Source organism: Podarcis muralis, chromosome 4 (genome assembly GCF_964188315.1).
Source record: "Podarcis muralis chromosome 4, rPodMur119.hap1.1, whole genome shotgun sequence".
Lineage (NCBI taxonomy): Eukaryota > Metazoa > Chordata > Lepidosauria > Squamata > Lacertidae > Podarcis > Podarcis muralis.
This window is the reverse complement of record NC_135658.1, coordinates 83,101,825-83,116,111: the sequence shown is the minus strand read 5'-3', so window position 1 is coordinate 83,116,111 and position 14,287 is coordinate 83,101,825. Positions and strand designations below refer to the sequence as shown.

The 14,287-nt window shown below is 41.5% G+C and overlaps 1 protein-coding gene across 3 annotated transcripts in view; it reads left to right on the top strand.

Moving 5' to 3' along the window:
• The window catches only part of TPP2 (tripeptidyl peptidase 2), a 41,699-nt gene that overhangs the window by 26,364 nt on the left and 1,048 nt on the right, over positions 1-14,287 (top strand). The window contains exons 20-29 of one of the 3 annotated variants that reach the window (XM_028728190.2): positions 510-606; positions 776-913; positions 1,206-1,450; positions 1,990-2,068; positions 4,366-4,404; positions 7,644-7,795; positions 7,936-8,032; positions 10,159-10,289; positions 12,444-12,651; positions 14,010-14,129. In XM_028728190.2, coding sequence (XP_028584023.1) covers positions 510-606; positions 776-913; positions 1,206-1,450; positions 1,990-2,068; positions 4,366-4,404; positions 7,644-7,795; positions 7,936-8,032; positions 10,159-10,289; positions 12,444-12,651; positions 14,010-14,129 — 1,306 coding nt within the window. Of the gene's footprint in view, positions 1-509; positions 607-775; positions 914-1,205; positions 1,451-1,989; positions 2,069-4,365; positions 4,405-7,643; positions 7,796-7,935; positions 8,033-10,158; positions 10,301-12,443; positions 12,652-14,009; positions 14,130-14,287 lie in introns of those variants that run through there. The other 2 variants (XM_028728191.2, XM_028728192.2) reach the window with 2 other exon arrangements.

Below are 14,287 nucleotides of genomic sequence, written 5' to 3'. Positions count from 1 at the left end.
ACGACTGTTCAGGGATTTTTACAGGAGGGTATGATGTTGATTCCATTTTGTTTCTGTCTTAAAAGTGGCAATGGTAAAAGCTTCCTGCAGGCGTTGGTAATGATTCTGCCTCAGGATACACAGCAGCAAAGTAGTTAAATTGGAAGTTCATGTGTCTAAAACAGTGGGATTTTCTCCATTAGTGATATAATGTAAAACCTAAAGCTAGAATCACGAATATTTAGCATGACTTGGGCTAATGAGAGTCACAGTCCTGAGAGCCACTAGCAAAACAGCCTATACTGAGCTCCATTGCTCTGCCCTCTTTAAAAGGCGAGGTTGGATATCACCTGGGTTTTTATATGATGATATTTTTAGGTTGTTGGAACTTTAATTGTATTTAAATTTTGTACACCACTTTGCGTGAGAATTCTTTCAGAAAAGTGGCATATGAAATTTGTGAAATGTCTTTTTAAAAATGCACCCTGAACCTAGCTCCTAATGCTTATCATTGTATTGCTGAATTACAGGCCACTGAGTGCTAAAATAAAGCCATTAGGATCACGGGATGTTTTGCCAAATAATCGGCAATTGTATGAGATGGTTTTGACGTACAACTTTCATCAAGTAAGTTCGCATTGTTAAACCAGAGTTCCAAAAGAAATACTGTTCTCATATGTAGGTAGGGCTCCAGTGCATTTAACTGTACGTTAAATATAAGCTATGTCCTAAGCTGTGTGTATAAAGATGTGGTTTTTATTATTGAATATCCTTAACACTCTCTGACTTTTTTCAGCCTAAGAGTGGAGAAGTCACTCCCAGTTGTCCTTTGCTCTGTGAGCTCTTGTACGAGTCAGAATATGACAGCCAGTTGTGGATCATCTTTGACCAGAATAAAAAACAGATGGGGTCAGGAGATGCTTATCCTCACCAGGTATGTTTCACTTTGTTTTGTTGTTGTAATGTATTTTGTGTCTTTGTCTTTGCTTGTATGTTTTTGCTGTGAACCGTTCTGATTGAGGGCGGTATATAAATTCAATTCAATACATATTATTGTTTAGTTGTATTTATCAAAGAAGGGAAATTGATCAAAGGGGCAAATGACAGATTGAACTGAAGTGTCAAGCTCTACTGTTTTGTTTTTTTAATGCAGGGCTTATTGTTCACTTTGCAAAGTATCGATTGTTCTTTGTGCTAAAGAGAAGCTTTATTTCTCTCTTCCTTAGTATTCCATGAAATTGGAGAAAGGCGATTACACCGTTCGGCTACAGATCCGCCACGAGCAGAACAGCGAACTGGATCGTCTCAAAGACCTTCCGTTTATTATCTCTCATAGACTGTCTAGTGCCCTGAATTTAGATATTTACGAAAGCCACGCCCAGGCTCTCTTGGGGAAGAAGAAAGCAAACAGTATGTCTCTGCCACCAAAACATAGCCAGCCCTTCTTTGTTTCCGCTTTGCCAGATGACAAGTAAGTAGCTTGCATCCTCTTACTGTGTTCACTTTATGAAGGTTGAGAAGTGTTCTGAGTCTTCAGACTCGGGTAATGAAAGCAGGTGGTTGGTGTAACCTACGTATTGATCTCCAGTGGTCCAGGAACCTCTGTCTCACCCTGTCCCTAGGAAGCAGTTCCTTCAGTGAAAGGCTTGACCAGAGACTGGGCTAGGGGGATACCCTCAGCTGCTCTTTCTCCAATCTCCACCTAGAATAGATGCGGATGTTTAGGGGTTTGGACTCAATGGCCCTTGTGGTCTATTCCAACTCTATGATTCTATGATCTCTTTTGCTACCCTCCCCACCTAACACAACAAAGCAAAGAGAGCACATTAGGCTTGGCTTCACAGCTTTTGTCTCAGTGTGTGTCTTGCCCCAGTCTTTCACAGCTTTGGGGTGCCCTTTGCCATATTTCCCAGTCCCCTGTTACACCAAATCTCTTCTGTGACCATTTTATGCGTTGGGCGTTTTATACTATGTACCGTTCATTGTGTGCTATATTTCCCTTTTTGTTAGAGTACCTAAAGGAGCAAGTCCAGGCTGTTACCTTGCAGGATCATTAACTCTTTCAAAGACTGATCTTGGAAAGAAAGCGGTGAGTTGTTTGTTTGTTTTTTTATAAAAACACCCAAGTTCATAAACTTGCATTTTTCAAAAAGAAAACTGCCGTTTACTGGCATTTTAAATGGCTGATAATTTTCCATGCAGCTCCAATGCCCAAATACTAGGATTCTTCTGTTTAAAAATCAAACAGTTTTTAATACTTTCAGCTTCATTTTGAGTGTGTATGTTTGCAATAACTTCCAGTACTTCATATTATCCAACACTTTATATTATGAGAGACACTGTCAAGACATACTTAACATAGTGCTTTTTATCCAGCTATTTTTCCCTTTGATAATGTACTTTTTTGCACCATAGAGCACAAAGTCCTATCTCACTTCCTCTAGACGTTGGAGGTTGTTAGTCTCCAATGCTCCCTCATTTGATGCTCTATTGGTGTGAGGTTTCACCTGCTTTATATAATACAAAGCTGTAAAAAGTGATCTGGCATCCTTTGTATTGTGTTGTATTCTCTGTATGCAGAGAACTGGGAAAATAATATTCTCCCTCAAAGGGATTTTCATTAAGGATACAAATCACTAAGCATTGCCACTGAGCGAATATGTGCTCATTTCAGTGATTGCGGTAACAATAGTGTTTGCTGGATTGTGCCCTAGTCTGGTTGCAAAAGTTAAGTCATTTTCTTATTTGCTCACTTCACATTTTTAAGGATTACTTTTTTTAAAACCTACTCTGTGTTGAGCAGGCTAGAGGTCACTTTCTAATAGACATAAATTCCTTCATTCTAAAAGGTTAGGTAAGTGAGCTAAATGTAATAGGATTGTGAGAAGGTACGACAAAATTTAAGGCATTTCTAGAGGTCAGCATCAATATAATTGTGATCCAGGAACTCTCTCAGCAGCCTTATACTTCATTTTTAAAATTAAATCACCTTCCAAATAAGCTTCTTGGTCAGAGCTGGCCAATTATGGAAAAGGGTCATTCGTCAGTTTCATCTCGGACTTGTAGTTTTGTTATGCATCGCTACGCCATGTTGGAGTGGGATCAGGGAGGGAGAATTAGATAACCACTTGCCAATTGTACCTTCTGGCCACACCGTGGCAGAGAAGAGCGGAGCCATTAGCAGCAGTGGCCAAAAATAGTGGTGGTATTTTCCCTATACTTAGGGTTTTTTTGAGCTGGTTCTACCCATACAGAATATTTTTCTGCCATCCTGGATCGCTTTTTTGCCTGCTTGCATCAGTACAGATGGAAGGTGATATTGGCAATTAATAGTGCTTGCAGAAGAACAGTGCCTCCAGCTGTTTTTGGACTACAACTCCCATCATCCTTAGCTAGCAGGACCAGTGGTCAGGGATGATGAGGAACACTGCAGTAGAGTAACAGTCGATTCTTCCCCAGCTCATTTTCATCTGGGCTGTAAATATTTTATCTACCAATGCTAAAGGATTGCCGTTGTAGCACGTTTTGGTGAAGTACAGCCAGAAGAAAAATGGGTCAGAACCTGACATATTTTTGAAGATGCTTTCAAGACCAGTTGTCACAATCCGCTCGCCAAAGAGCAGTCACGGAGAAGGCAAGTTGGTCTCAAGGGAGCACCTTAGGCTAGGTCATATTGATATTTAAAGAAATTTAACACGGTGGCCATAGGCTTGCTTACACCAGCCTAAGTGCTTTGCCCTACATATTCCTGACCTTATTTTTTGTGTGTTTTGATGCTAAAGAAATAATTTTGTTAACAGCGGCAGTGTTGTGTGCGGGAAAAGCTGTTGACCAAGGAAGACAGGGTATAATGTATGAGCATGTCAGTGTGTGCATAATGATTTCAAGAGAACCAAAGTCTCAAAATGGCTTGAACATTTGGTCAGAATTTCTCCACACAGTCCTGTTGCGGAGTGTTAAAAACAATAGCATCCATCATGTTGCGTTCCTGCTACAACCAGCGGCATATTCAGTGGGAGACAGAAATTGAGGTGTTCAGTTAGTTAGGTGTTTTCTTTAACTTGGGACGGGGAGCAGCTCCCGTTAACTTGTTGCTAAATAATTCAGATTGCCACATTCACTTTATGGTGGCCATGTCAGAAGCTCAATTTGATTAGCTCCCTTTAACATTTGCTTGCTTTTAAAAAAAACAAGAACCTAAAGTGCAACAGAATACACAAGTTTTATTCTAATATGCTCAAATATTATCTTATAAGCAGTATTTAAAGGGAACAAGACACTGACTTTTAGGTCCTGAGTAGAGAACAAAAACGTGATGGGAGGAGGTGGCTCCATTCCACAGAGTTTTGTGCATGTGTTCTTACAGTGTGTTATTCTAACTCCCAGGGGCAGTCTGCAGCAAAGCGACAAGGAAAGTTTAAAAAGGTACTGATTGTCAGTTTTTGAAAGATGTGCTTAAGTCTTTTTGCATATGACTTAAAGTATTATACTGAGTTGACCTCTCTGTATTCGAGTTGCCTTTAATACAAAATGAACCATGCTTGAGCATCACCTCTTTTTTTTAAAATAGTGACGCATTATAATATAGCAGTGGTGTGGGCGTACACGTAAAAATTGGACTTTGCCCTGCAGAATCCATTTGTTTCAAAGGGAATTTTCTCCTACCTAGCTACTCCAACCCTGCGAGACTATCCACCAGCCACAAAACAAAGACAAGATGAACTATACATACAATGTTCATACAGTGTTGCCATTTGAAAGCCTCCATTTGCAGGTCAGGACTATAAAGCCCACCATGGGTTTCTGATAAGGCCCACTATGGGTTCCAGTTGGGCCTGCAAGGGCATTTTTCCCAAACCACACCCAGCTGCCTACATATGACATCAGGCCCAGGACAGGTGGAGGTACAGCTGCCAGTGCCTTAAAGTGCTTTCCCAGTTGTGCATTGGCAAGGGAGGCTTGTGGTTGAGGGAGTATAGTCAGTTGCTGCAGAAAGTTAAGCCCAAAGTTGGTGCCTGTCATTGACGTCAATGCTCTCCGTTCTTTAAGCTCTATGGAATCAGCTGCGCTGAGTTTCTCTTATTGGAGGAGACTCTGCAGTCAGCCAGTCCTTGAAGGGAGTTGCAAAATGCTGATGGTCAACTCTTTGCAAGCTCTGCATGATTGCAAGCACTTTAAAGCACCCAGCACCTGATTAGCCCACCTGTCTAATTTGGCCTGCAAAGGGTATGAGAAATTCAGATTTGGCTCACCATTCATATCTGATTTGCCACCCCAGTCTGGCCCAGTATTGCCAGCTTTTAGAGATGACCTGCTTAGTGGGTTGTGGAAGGAGGTCTTTCCCATCACCTGCTACGTGGGGTTGTCAGAGATTGAAGGTGCAACCTTCTCTGCGCAGAGAATTTACTCTGATCATGGAGCTGTGGTGGCCCAGTGCATTTTCTTAACACAGCTCTCCCCTTTACATTATCATTGTCTGGGTTAAATGATTGCAACGACCAGTGCAAATACTATGATAGAGCCATCGTGATCTAGGCAGAGGAAATGTTACTGCTGGTCCACCTTGCTGAACAGAAGCTTCCTGTTCTACTAGCAACATTTTGTGGAATAGAATTTAAATCTGATTGCATCTGATCTAGTTTATTATACCAGTGTGAGATTGTAAAAGAAGGGCCCTGCGCACTCGTGGTCTCAGAATCTCTGTATATGCGTGGCAAATGAAAATGAGCGAACCCTGTGCTTCCTCTGCAGAGGTTTGAGGTTGCTGTGGAGTCTGAGAAATATTTCCAGAAGGTGCCTTCAGTCTTCTCTTGCAATGAACAATATTAGTAGCCTTCTCTGTTTTGTGTTCTTGTAGTGAGGGAGGGATGTAGCAAACTATGCAAAAGCAGTCTACCAGCAGATGGAGACGGCAGGTGAAGATTACAGGGTCATTACCAATGTTGTTTTAAGCATTTCTTCTCATTTGTTGTGGATTAGCACTGTCCGGCTTGATTTGTGCTACTTTTTAATGCCAGGAGATTATTGCTGTTTTTCAAGCTCTGTGCGGTCAGTTCATTTATTGTTCAGGAGACCTCAGTGAACTTTTTGCATAAACCAGGGTCAGGAAACCTATCTCTTCAGTGAGGAGACACTTACCAGAAAACGCTGACGTGTTTCAACTCTACATACTAATTTAATTTGATCATATTGTGGCTTCTGAATTTGTGATGGTGGTGCTGCTGCTGCTGATTTTATAGCCTTTAGAAGACATTGTTTAGAAGACATTGTTCAGCATCTGTAGCTTGATAGCATAATTCCTAAAAGTGATTGCCATTTGCCTGGGTCTGTTGTACCTTGGGGAGACTTCTCATGGATTCTTGCATTTTGGGGGCATTCGTGTTATATAATGCTGCTGGAATTAATATTTTGAAAGAAGAATCACGTGTACATAACTGTGCATTCACATAATTTCCTCTGAATTTCCAATGCTATTGTAATGATTTTTAAAACAAAACAAAGGCCTGCTTAAAAAAATTAAATACCTGCTTGAACTATGTGATCATTAGAATTATGACAGTGCATAACAGGATGGGAAGATTATAAGAATTTATTTTGTCCCACAGCTGGACTTTTCTGAAATCAGGTTTTTCATATGAACAAAATTCTACCATGTTACTGCACCAGACATAATTTGTTTGCCCTGTTGGACATCTGCTTCTGATGCATTTTCCTTTATTGGAGGGGGAAAGTTAGAAAGGGAGTGTGAGATTTTGGAATCAAATAAGGCTCAACACATTTTAAGTCAGTCTGTTGGGGTCTCTGTGATGGAATGAATGTGTAAGTCTGCTGGCTGAAATGACTTTGGATCACAATTTTAAAGGCTTAAGTCAATATACTAAATCATTTGAGCTACTCCTTGATCATTGCATAAGCTTACCTTCTTGTGCGGCTTCAGACATAAGCAACAGCTCCCTTTTACTACTGCATTGCTCTTTCAGAAGTATAGTGTCAATAGATGTGTGCAACAGTCCCTGGATAGGGTTGTACTTCTCTTAGACCAAGTGAGCAGCATACAGGTGCATTCGGACATTGGGGCTGCCTCTGAAGACAGCTGGCCAGTTGCAACGTCTGTCTGGATGCTAGTGGGGGCCAGGAAGTCACAAAACATAACTCCAGTTTTGTGCCGGTCACACTGGCTTACCAGGGAGTGTCTGTGCCCGGTTCAGAGTGCTTGTCTTTAACCTTTAAAGCCCTAAGGGCCTTGTGAGCAGCTTAACTGAAGGACCATCTTTGCCCATATAATCCTGCCCATATGCTAAGGTCTGCTTCAGGGGTGTTTCTGGGGTGCCTGCCATCACATTCCGTTGGTTGGGGTGTGTGAGAAATGGGGCCAATTACTTATGGTCCTAGAACCGTGGAACTCCCTGCTTTTGACTTGCGTATCTGTAACAGCGTGCAGGGAAACATCGGTGACCTTTCTCTTTAACTGAGATTACAATTCACTTGGGTGTTTACAGAGCAATTTCCTACAAGTACTCTGTATTCTTGCTGATGTGATGATCATGCTTGTATCTTGCTTTGCTCTTGTTTGTGTAGCTTAGCCCTAAGAAAAAATACTTGGAAATAAATGCGAGAGAATATGGCTGCGCTTTGAGTACTATGCTTCCCCCCCACTTCTGCAGGATATAATTCCAGTTCACTATCATCTGATCCCATCACCAATAAAAAGTAAGAATGGCAACAAGGAGAAGGAGAAAGAGCCTGAAAAGGAAAAAGACGCAAAGGATGAATTTGCTGAAGCTTTAAGAGACCTGAAGATACAATGGATGACTAAGTAAGTTTCTGTTAGTCTCCTAGTGTCAAATTGCATCCTTCAAAGAACGGATTTATTAATGAAGTTGATGTCCCTTTTCCATGGTCTGCTACCCAGGGACTGCTCAGTCAGCAGCTTCATTCATACTTTTTTCTCTTTAGGCTGGAGACCAGTGACATGTATAATGAATTGAAAGAGGCCTTCCCTAATCATCTGCCCTTGTATGTTGCAAGACTTCATCAGCTGGATTCTGAGAAGGTGAGAAGCATTTAAAAGAAACACCAAAATTGCACTTGGCAGTTTTAAGTCTGCTCTCGGCCACTTATTTGTACTTCACGTATCTTAAGCTTTGAATTCAGTGCTCTGGGCAGCCTGGAATAGTGAACCCTCGTACCTACGGGACCGCCTCTCCTGGTATGCCCCACGGAGGACCTTAAGGTCCATAAATAACAACACTTTGGAGGTCCTGAGCCTCAAGGAGGTTAGATTGGTCTCAACTAGGACCAGGGCCTTTTCAGCACTGGCCCCGACTTGGTAGAATGCTCTGTCACAAGAGACCAGGGCCCTGCGGGATTTGACATCTTTCCACAGGGCCTGCAAGATGGAGCTGTCCTGCCTGGCCTTTGACTCAGACTCACTCTGACCCCTTATATGGGATTTGGCATATAAATTTTCCCTTGGCTTTTTTGCTGGCCCATGTAGGACCAGCATGGATAGCTGGCTTGGGTGAATATCTGATGTTTCCTCCCTTTATGGTCTTGATTTATGGGCTACGCTAAAATGAGGCTGCATTTTAAGCTGTATTTTAAGCCCTATTTTAATTTAACTGCTTTTGTTTTTTTCTATTACGTTTTATTGTAATTTATATTTGGTGTTAGCCGCCCTGAGCCCATCCCTGGCAGGAGAGGGCGGGGAATAAATACAAAATTATTATTATTATTATAACTTAGATTTTGTTCAGGGGATTAGTACTTCTACAGATCAGTGGTTTGGTGAGGTTGACGCATAAGAGCAGGAGTTGGAGATCAGAAATTGGCAGTGCTGAGAAACAAGCAGCAGAACGTTTTAGTTTTCTGGAATATTCTGTGACTGGTTTTAAGGTACTTGAATAAAGGTACTCCAAATGAAAATTCCAGTGTGAAGCAACTAAAGCAAAATAGATTGGGCGTTTCAGTTCTGCCACATGTAGCTCAAGCCACAATCATACAATTTTATCATGCTCATGTGTTAAATTAGCTTCTCAATACCTGGATGTTTATAATCGCTAACAGTGCCCTGTTTGCTTCTTGGTAATTATCTGCTTGGTAATCCTCTTGCATTTTCCTCCCCTCAGACTTAGTTCCCCCTAAATTCTCCACCATATATATGTACATAACTTGGGGCGTAATGGTTGGGCAAGGACCTGGGAAAGGAGGGTTTGAATCCCCACTCAGCTATGAAGCTCACTGGTGACCTTGGGCCAGTCACCATCTCTTGGCCTAACCTACCTCACAGGATTGTTGTAAGGACTAAATGAGGAGGGGGAGAATCCTGTACATCACCTTGAGATCCTTGGAAGATAAAGGTTGTATACAAATGTAATAAATAAAATAATAGGTTTCCCAATTTAGGATTGCCTTTCCTTCATTTGATGAAGTTGTCCACAAAAGCCTATGCCATAGTAAGCCTGTTAGTCTTTAAAGTGCCACAAGATTCTTAAAGAGTGTTGATCTTTAATACAGTGTTACATAAACCTCTTTGGCCTTTCCCTCCAATACTGCTGAAAACTAGTAACCACCAGCAATATTTTATTATCCCGGTATTGCAGCAAGAGGGGGACGCGGGTGGCGCTGTGGTCTAAACCACAGAGCCTAGGGCTTGCCGATCAGAAGGTCGGTGGTTCGAAACCCCGCGATGGGGTGAGCTCCCGTTGTTCGGTCCCTGCTCCTGCCAACCTAGCAGTTTGAAAGCACGTCAGAGTGCAAGTAGATAAATAGGTGGCGGGAAGGTAAATGGCGTTTCCGTGCACTGCTCTGGTTCACCAGAAGCGGCTTAGACATGCTGGCCGCATGACCCAGAAGCTGTACACTGGCTCCCTCGGCCAATAAAGCGAGATGAGCGCCGCAAACCCAGAATTGGTCACGACTGGACCTAATGGTCAGGGGTCCCTTCACCTATTGCAGCAAGATCTTAAACTGGTAAATGATAGAAACATATTCAAGTTGCTTCTTTTAGGGCTTTATGTTGAATATGTTTTCCCCCAATATTGTGCAGCATGATTCCTGATCTTGTGTTATTGGGTCCATGACAAAGGTATTGAATAACTGTACATGTTAGCCTATTATTGCATTAATGTCTCTTCATGCATGAGTAATAATGCAATGTGCTTTGTTTGTTTCCACTAGGAAAGAATGAAAAGGTTGAACGACATTATTGAGGCAGCTAATACGGTTATCTCACATATTGATCAAACAGCCCTCGCCATTTATCTCGCTATGAAGACAGATCCCAGACCTGATGCTGCTACTATAAAAAAGTACCTAACCAGTAAATACTTTTTCCTTGCATCTTATTTCTGCAACTTGGCCTAAGGCTGTCCCCACTTTGTAGCTTCAAAGATTAAGTCACTCTAAAGCTGAAATTATTTTAAAGATCAATTCCGTGATCCTGATAGGACGACTGTGACCACCAACCAACATAATGTCCATTTGTTGCAGTGAGCCTTAATGTGTTGAACTTTTTGTGTTGGATTGTGGCCAGTGACAATTAGAAGCAGCTTTGAATTGAAGCTTCTTCTGTCCTAAATTTTAGGATGAAATAGATGATAGTGGCTGGGATTTTTATTACGGGTGTTGTAAGTGGTTAGAGACCATGATCTGCATGAGCAATCAGGCAAGAGTCTTAAGTTCAGAATTGAAATCCACAGGTTTTCTAAGCAGCATCTTGTGAACTATTATTCAGTACAGAACGCTGAAATATTCAGAATAATTACTGGACTGAGTTAAGACCAAAAATCTTGCATTGGGAATACATTATAACTCAGCCCTCCCACCGCTCCAGATGTTTTAGATCACAACATTTGTTTTGCTAGTAAGAATATTGCATAATGCAACACATCCTTTAATTTAAAGCTTTTGATAGTCCTATATATTAATTGAAAACCTTTGACATCAGTTATATTTCACCATCTTCTTAAAACATGTCTTAAGTATCAATTTCTTAAATAACTATATCAATCGCCATTAAAGATTTCAACACCAAACATTTAAATGAATTATATAAATGGGTAGAAATTCAGTTCCCTTAGAGCAGCAAGCGATCTGACCTTAAATCTGTTGTTCCATATATGAATGAGATTGTCGGGTTCCATTTATTCATTTACTCCCTTATTATTTTATATGTACAAGTCATCCCTGTCAAATGCCAAATTTCCAGCTGTTCCCATATCTTTCTAATTTTTTCCATTCTCAGAACTTGGCTCATTTTTGCAAAAGCATGTGTACTTGAAAGCAAACTGCAAGCATTTTTACATGAGCTGTGTACCAAGCAGGCCTTGACCCTCCCTGCAAGCAAGGCAGAGAGATTACCAGGCTCTGGGGTGCTCTCAAGGGACCTTGCGTGGCCATCTGAGTTTCCATGAGATCTCACGAAAGCGTCCCAGAGCCCAGTAAGCCGGTTGGAAAGCTTAAAAGTTCTTTCTACTTCGGGAAAACCCTTTGCAAAAGGAGCTTTTAAGCTCTCTGCCTTCCATGCATTTCATTTGCGCAATTTCAACTTCATAAAGCTGAAATCACACATGCTAGATGTCAATGGGATAAGTAACAATGCAACCTTTAGAAGTCATGCGAAGGCAGCCCTGTATAGTTTTTTTTAATGTTTTTAATGTTTTTTTTAATGTTTGAAGTTTTATTATGGTTTTCATATATGCTGGAAGCCTCCCAGAGTTGCTGGGACAACCCAGTCAGATGGGCAAGGTACAAATAATAAAATTATTATTATTAAGCTAAATTCGCATAGGTTGTGATTGTACTGTAGCAGATTAATTCTGTATGCCCAAATAGGAACACTGTGTATTTTAAATAACTGAATTATTATTTTGACTGCGTCAGACCAACACAGCTACTTACCTGAATCTTGAATTATTATTATTTAACTATACAGCCTTTAGATGGCATGTGAAGGGAGCCTTGTATAGGGAAGTTTTTTTAATGTTACATTTTGTTTTCATGTATGTTGGAAGTGGCTGGGGCAACCCAGTCAGATGGGTGGGGCACACAAAATATAATAATAATAGTAGTAGTAGTAGTAGTAGTAGTAGTAGTAGTAGTAGTAGTAGTAAATAATTGAATTTATATACTGCCCTATAACTGCAGGTCTCAGGAAATCAAAATATAAAATCACAAAATGCATAATCAAAATAAAATCAATATTTATTTAGGGTACTTGTGCCTTCCTTGCAACGTAGCAGTTTGTGTTCTTTTTGTCTAAATATAACAGATAGTTGAGTTTTGGCATGTATATAAAATAACCAGTTGTTGAAATATTTGGGAGTAAGGGGGGCGGGACCCTGCATATACACCCATTATAAATGATTTTTTATTCAGTTTGTGCACCTCAGGACTCTCTTTTTATAAAAAAAGGGCATGCTTCACTGCAAATGCTGTCATCCTCTTGTGTGCTTCCCATTTAGTGAGATGGACAAGCAGAAATCTACGTTAGTGGACGCTCTCTGTCGGAAAGGAAGTGCGTTGTCCGACCAAATCCTGCAGTTTCAGGCCCAAGAAGGGGCTGTGTCAGGCGATGCAGAACCTAAAGATGACCAGCAGGAGGGTGGCTTGGATGCTCTGGCAGAAACCTTCTGGGAAATAACCAAATGGACTGACCTGTTCGACACCAAGGTAAATGGAAGTTGGGGAGCAAAGTTAGATTCCTACTGAAGGAGGGAATCCTTCATGTGCTGCTTATACAGACTGGTTTTCTGTGTAGTCTCAACTTTAGCCATTGGTAAAACATTGAATTTTTTATTATTATTATTTTGGCCACCTAAACTGTGTATTCCTACACAGCAGAGAATGCCAACACAATAACGGAAATCTTTCATTATTGGTTTTTAATCCAGATTTGTAGGATTGCAGCCATTCGCCACAGCCAACTTCGTGGGGTTTGTTTTGTTTTTTTGACAAAAGCCTTACAATTTTTCATACCGTAGATAACAAAAGCATACAATCAAATCTGCAGAAAAAATAGTCCAGTTTTTAAAATCGTAAATGTTTTCATAAGTGTAAGCGTCGTCTGGCTACATCAGGCCAGAAATGGTTTTGTGCAGCCTTCCACTTTCAAGCCTCGCCATCCAAGAAATGATGATTCCCCTCTTGGCTCTTCCACCTCTGTGCATTTATTGTAAGGCATGGTCCCCTAGTTCTTTGGGCCTGTTGCAGCCTTCACCAACCCAGTGAATCATGCAGCTGTGGGGAGTTGTAGCCCAAAGCATCGGGAGAGCAGAGTGTTGGAAATTGCTGCTTTCCTGTAACTAAGCTTAAGTTGGGATGTGGGTGGCGCTGCGGGTTAAACCACAGAGCCTAGGACTTGGCGATCAGAAGGTCGACGGTTCGAATTCCCGCAACGGGGTGAGCTCCCGTTGCTCGGTCCCTGCTCCTGCCAACCTAGCAGTTCGAAAGCACGTCAAAGTGCAAGTAGATAAATAGGTACCGCTCTGGCGGGAAGGTAAATGGCATTTCCGTGCGCTGCTCTGGTTCGCCAGAAGCGACTTAGACATGCTGGCCACATGACCAGCTCCCTTGGTCACTAAAGCGAGATGAGCACCGCAACCCCAGTCGGTCACGACTGGACCTAATGGTCAGGGGTCCCTTTACCTTTACCTTTATAAGCTTAAGTTAAGCACGTGTAGCTGAAATAGTGTTGCCTTGTTTCCCTGGTGTTGAATTTGAAATGGTAAGCTCTTCAGAATCAGGGACCTGTCCTCTTGCATACTCTGCAAAGTGCCTGATGGTACAATATATAATAACTTCTCTTCTTACAAATATTACAAACAGCCTCCCAGCTTTTGCTTTAGCAGCATTAAGGAATGGTGGTTAGGGCAACTTCAGCCGACTAGATGCGAAATGGTCTTGTGCTTCCCCAAACCTCTTGCACTGCTGGTGTCAAGTCTGAAATAGAACAGGGACTTGGTAAACTCTGGAGACCAAGATGTTTTCCTGGCTTACAAATCTCACCTTTTATTTTGCGCCCCGTGTAGGTTTTACCATTTGCCTATAAGCACGCCCTGGTAAATAAAATGTACGGCCGAGGTCTCAAATTTGCAACAAAGCTTGCGGAAGAGAAACCTACCAAAGAAAACTTGAAGAATTGCATACTGGTAAGTAATCTTCATTATTACCTCGGCTAACTCAAGGCTGCATGCAAGTTTCGTTGGTATTTTGGGAAGTTTACGAAAAGGTTACAGCTCCCCCCCCAAAAAAAGTAGAGAATCAGGTGTGTGCATATGTAATTCCCCCCCCCCTTTGGCTACTTAAT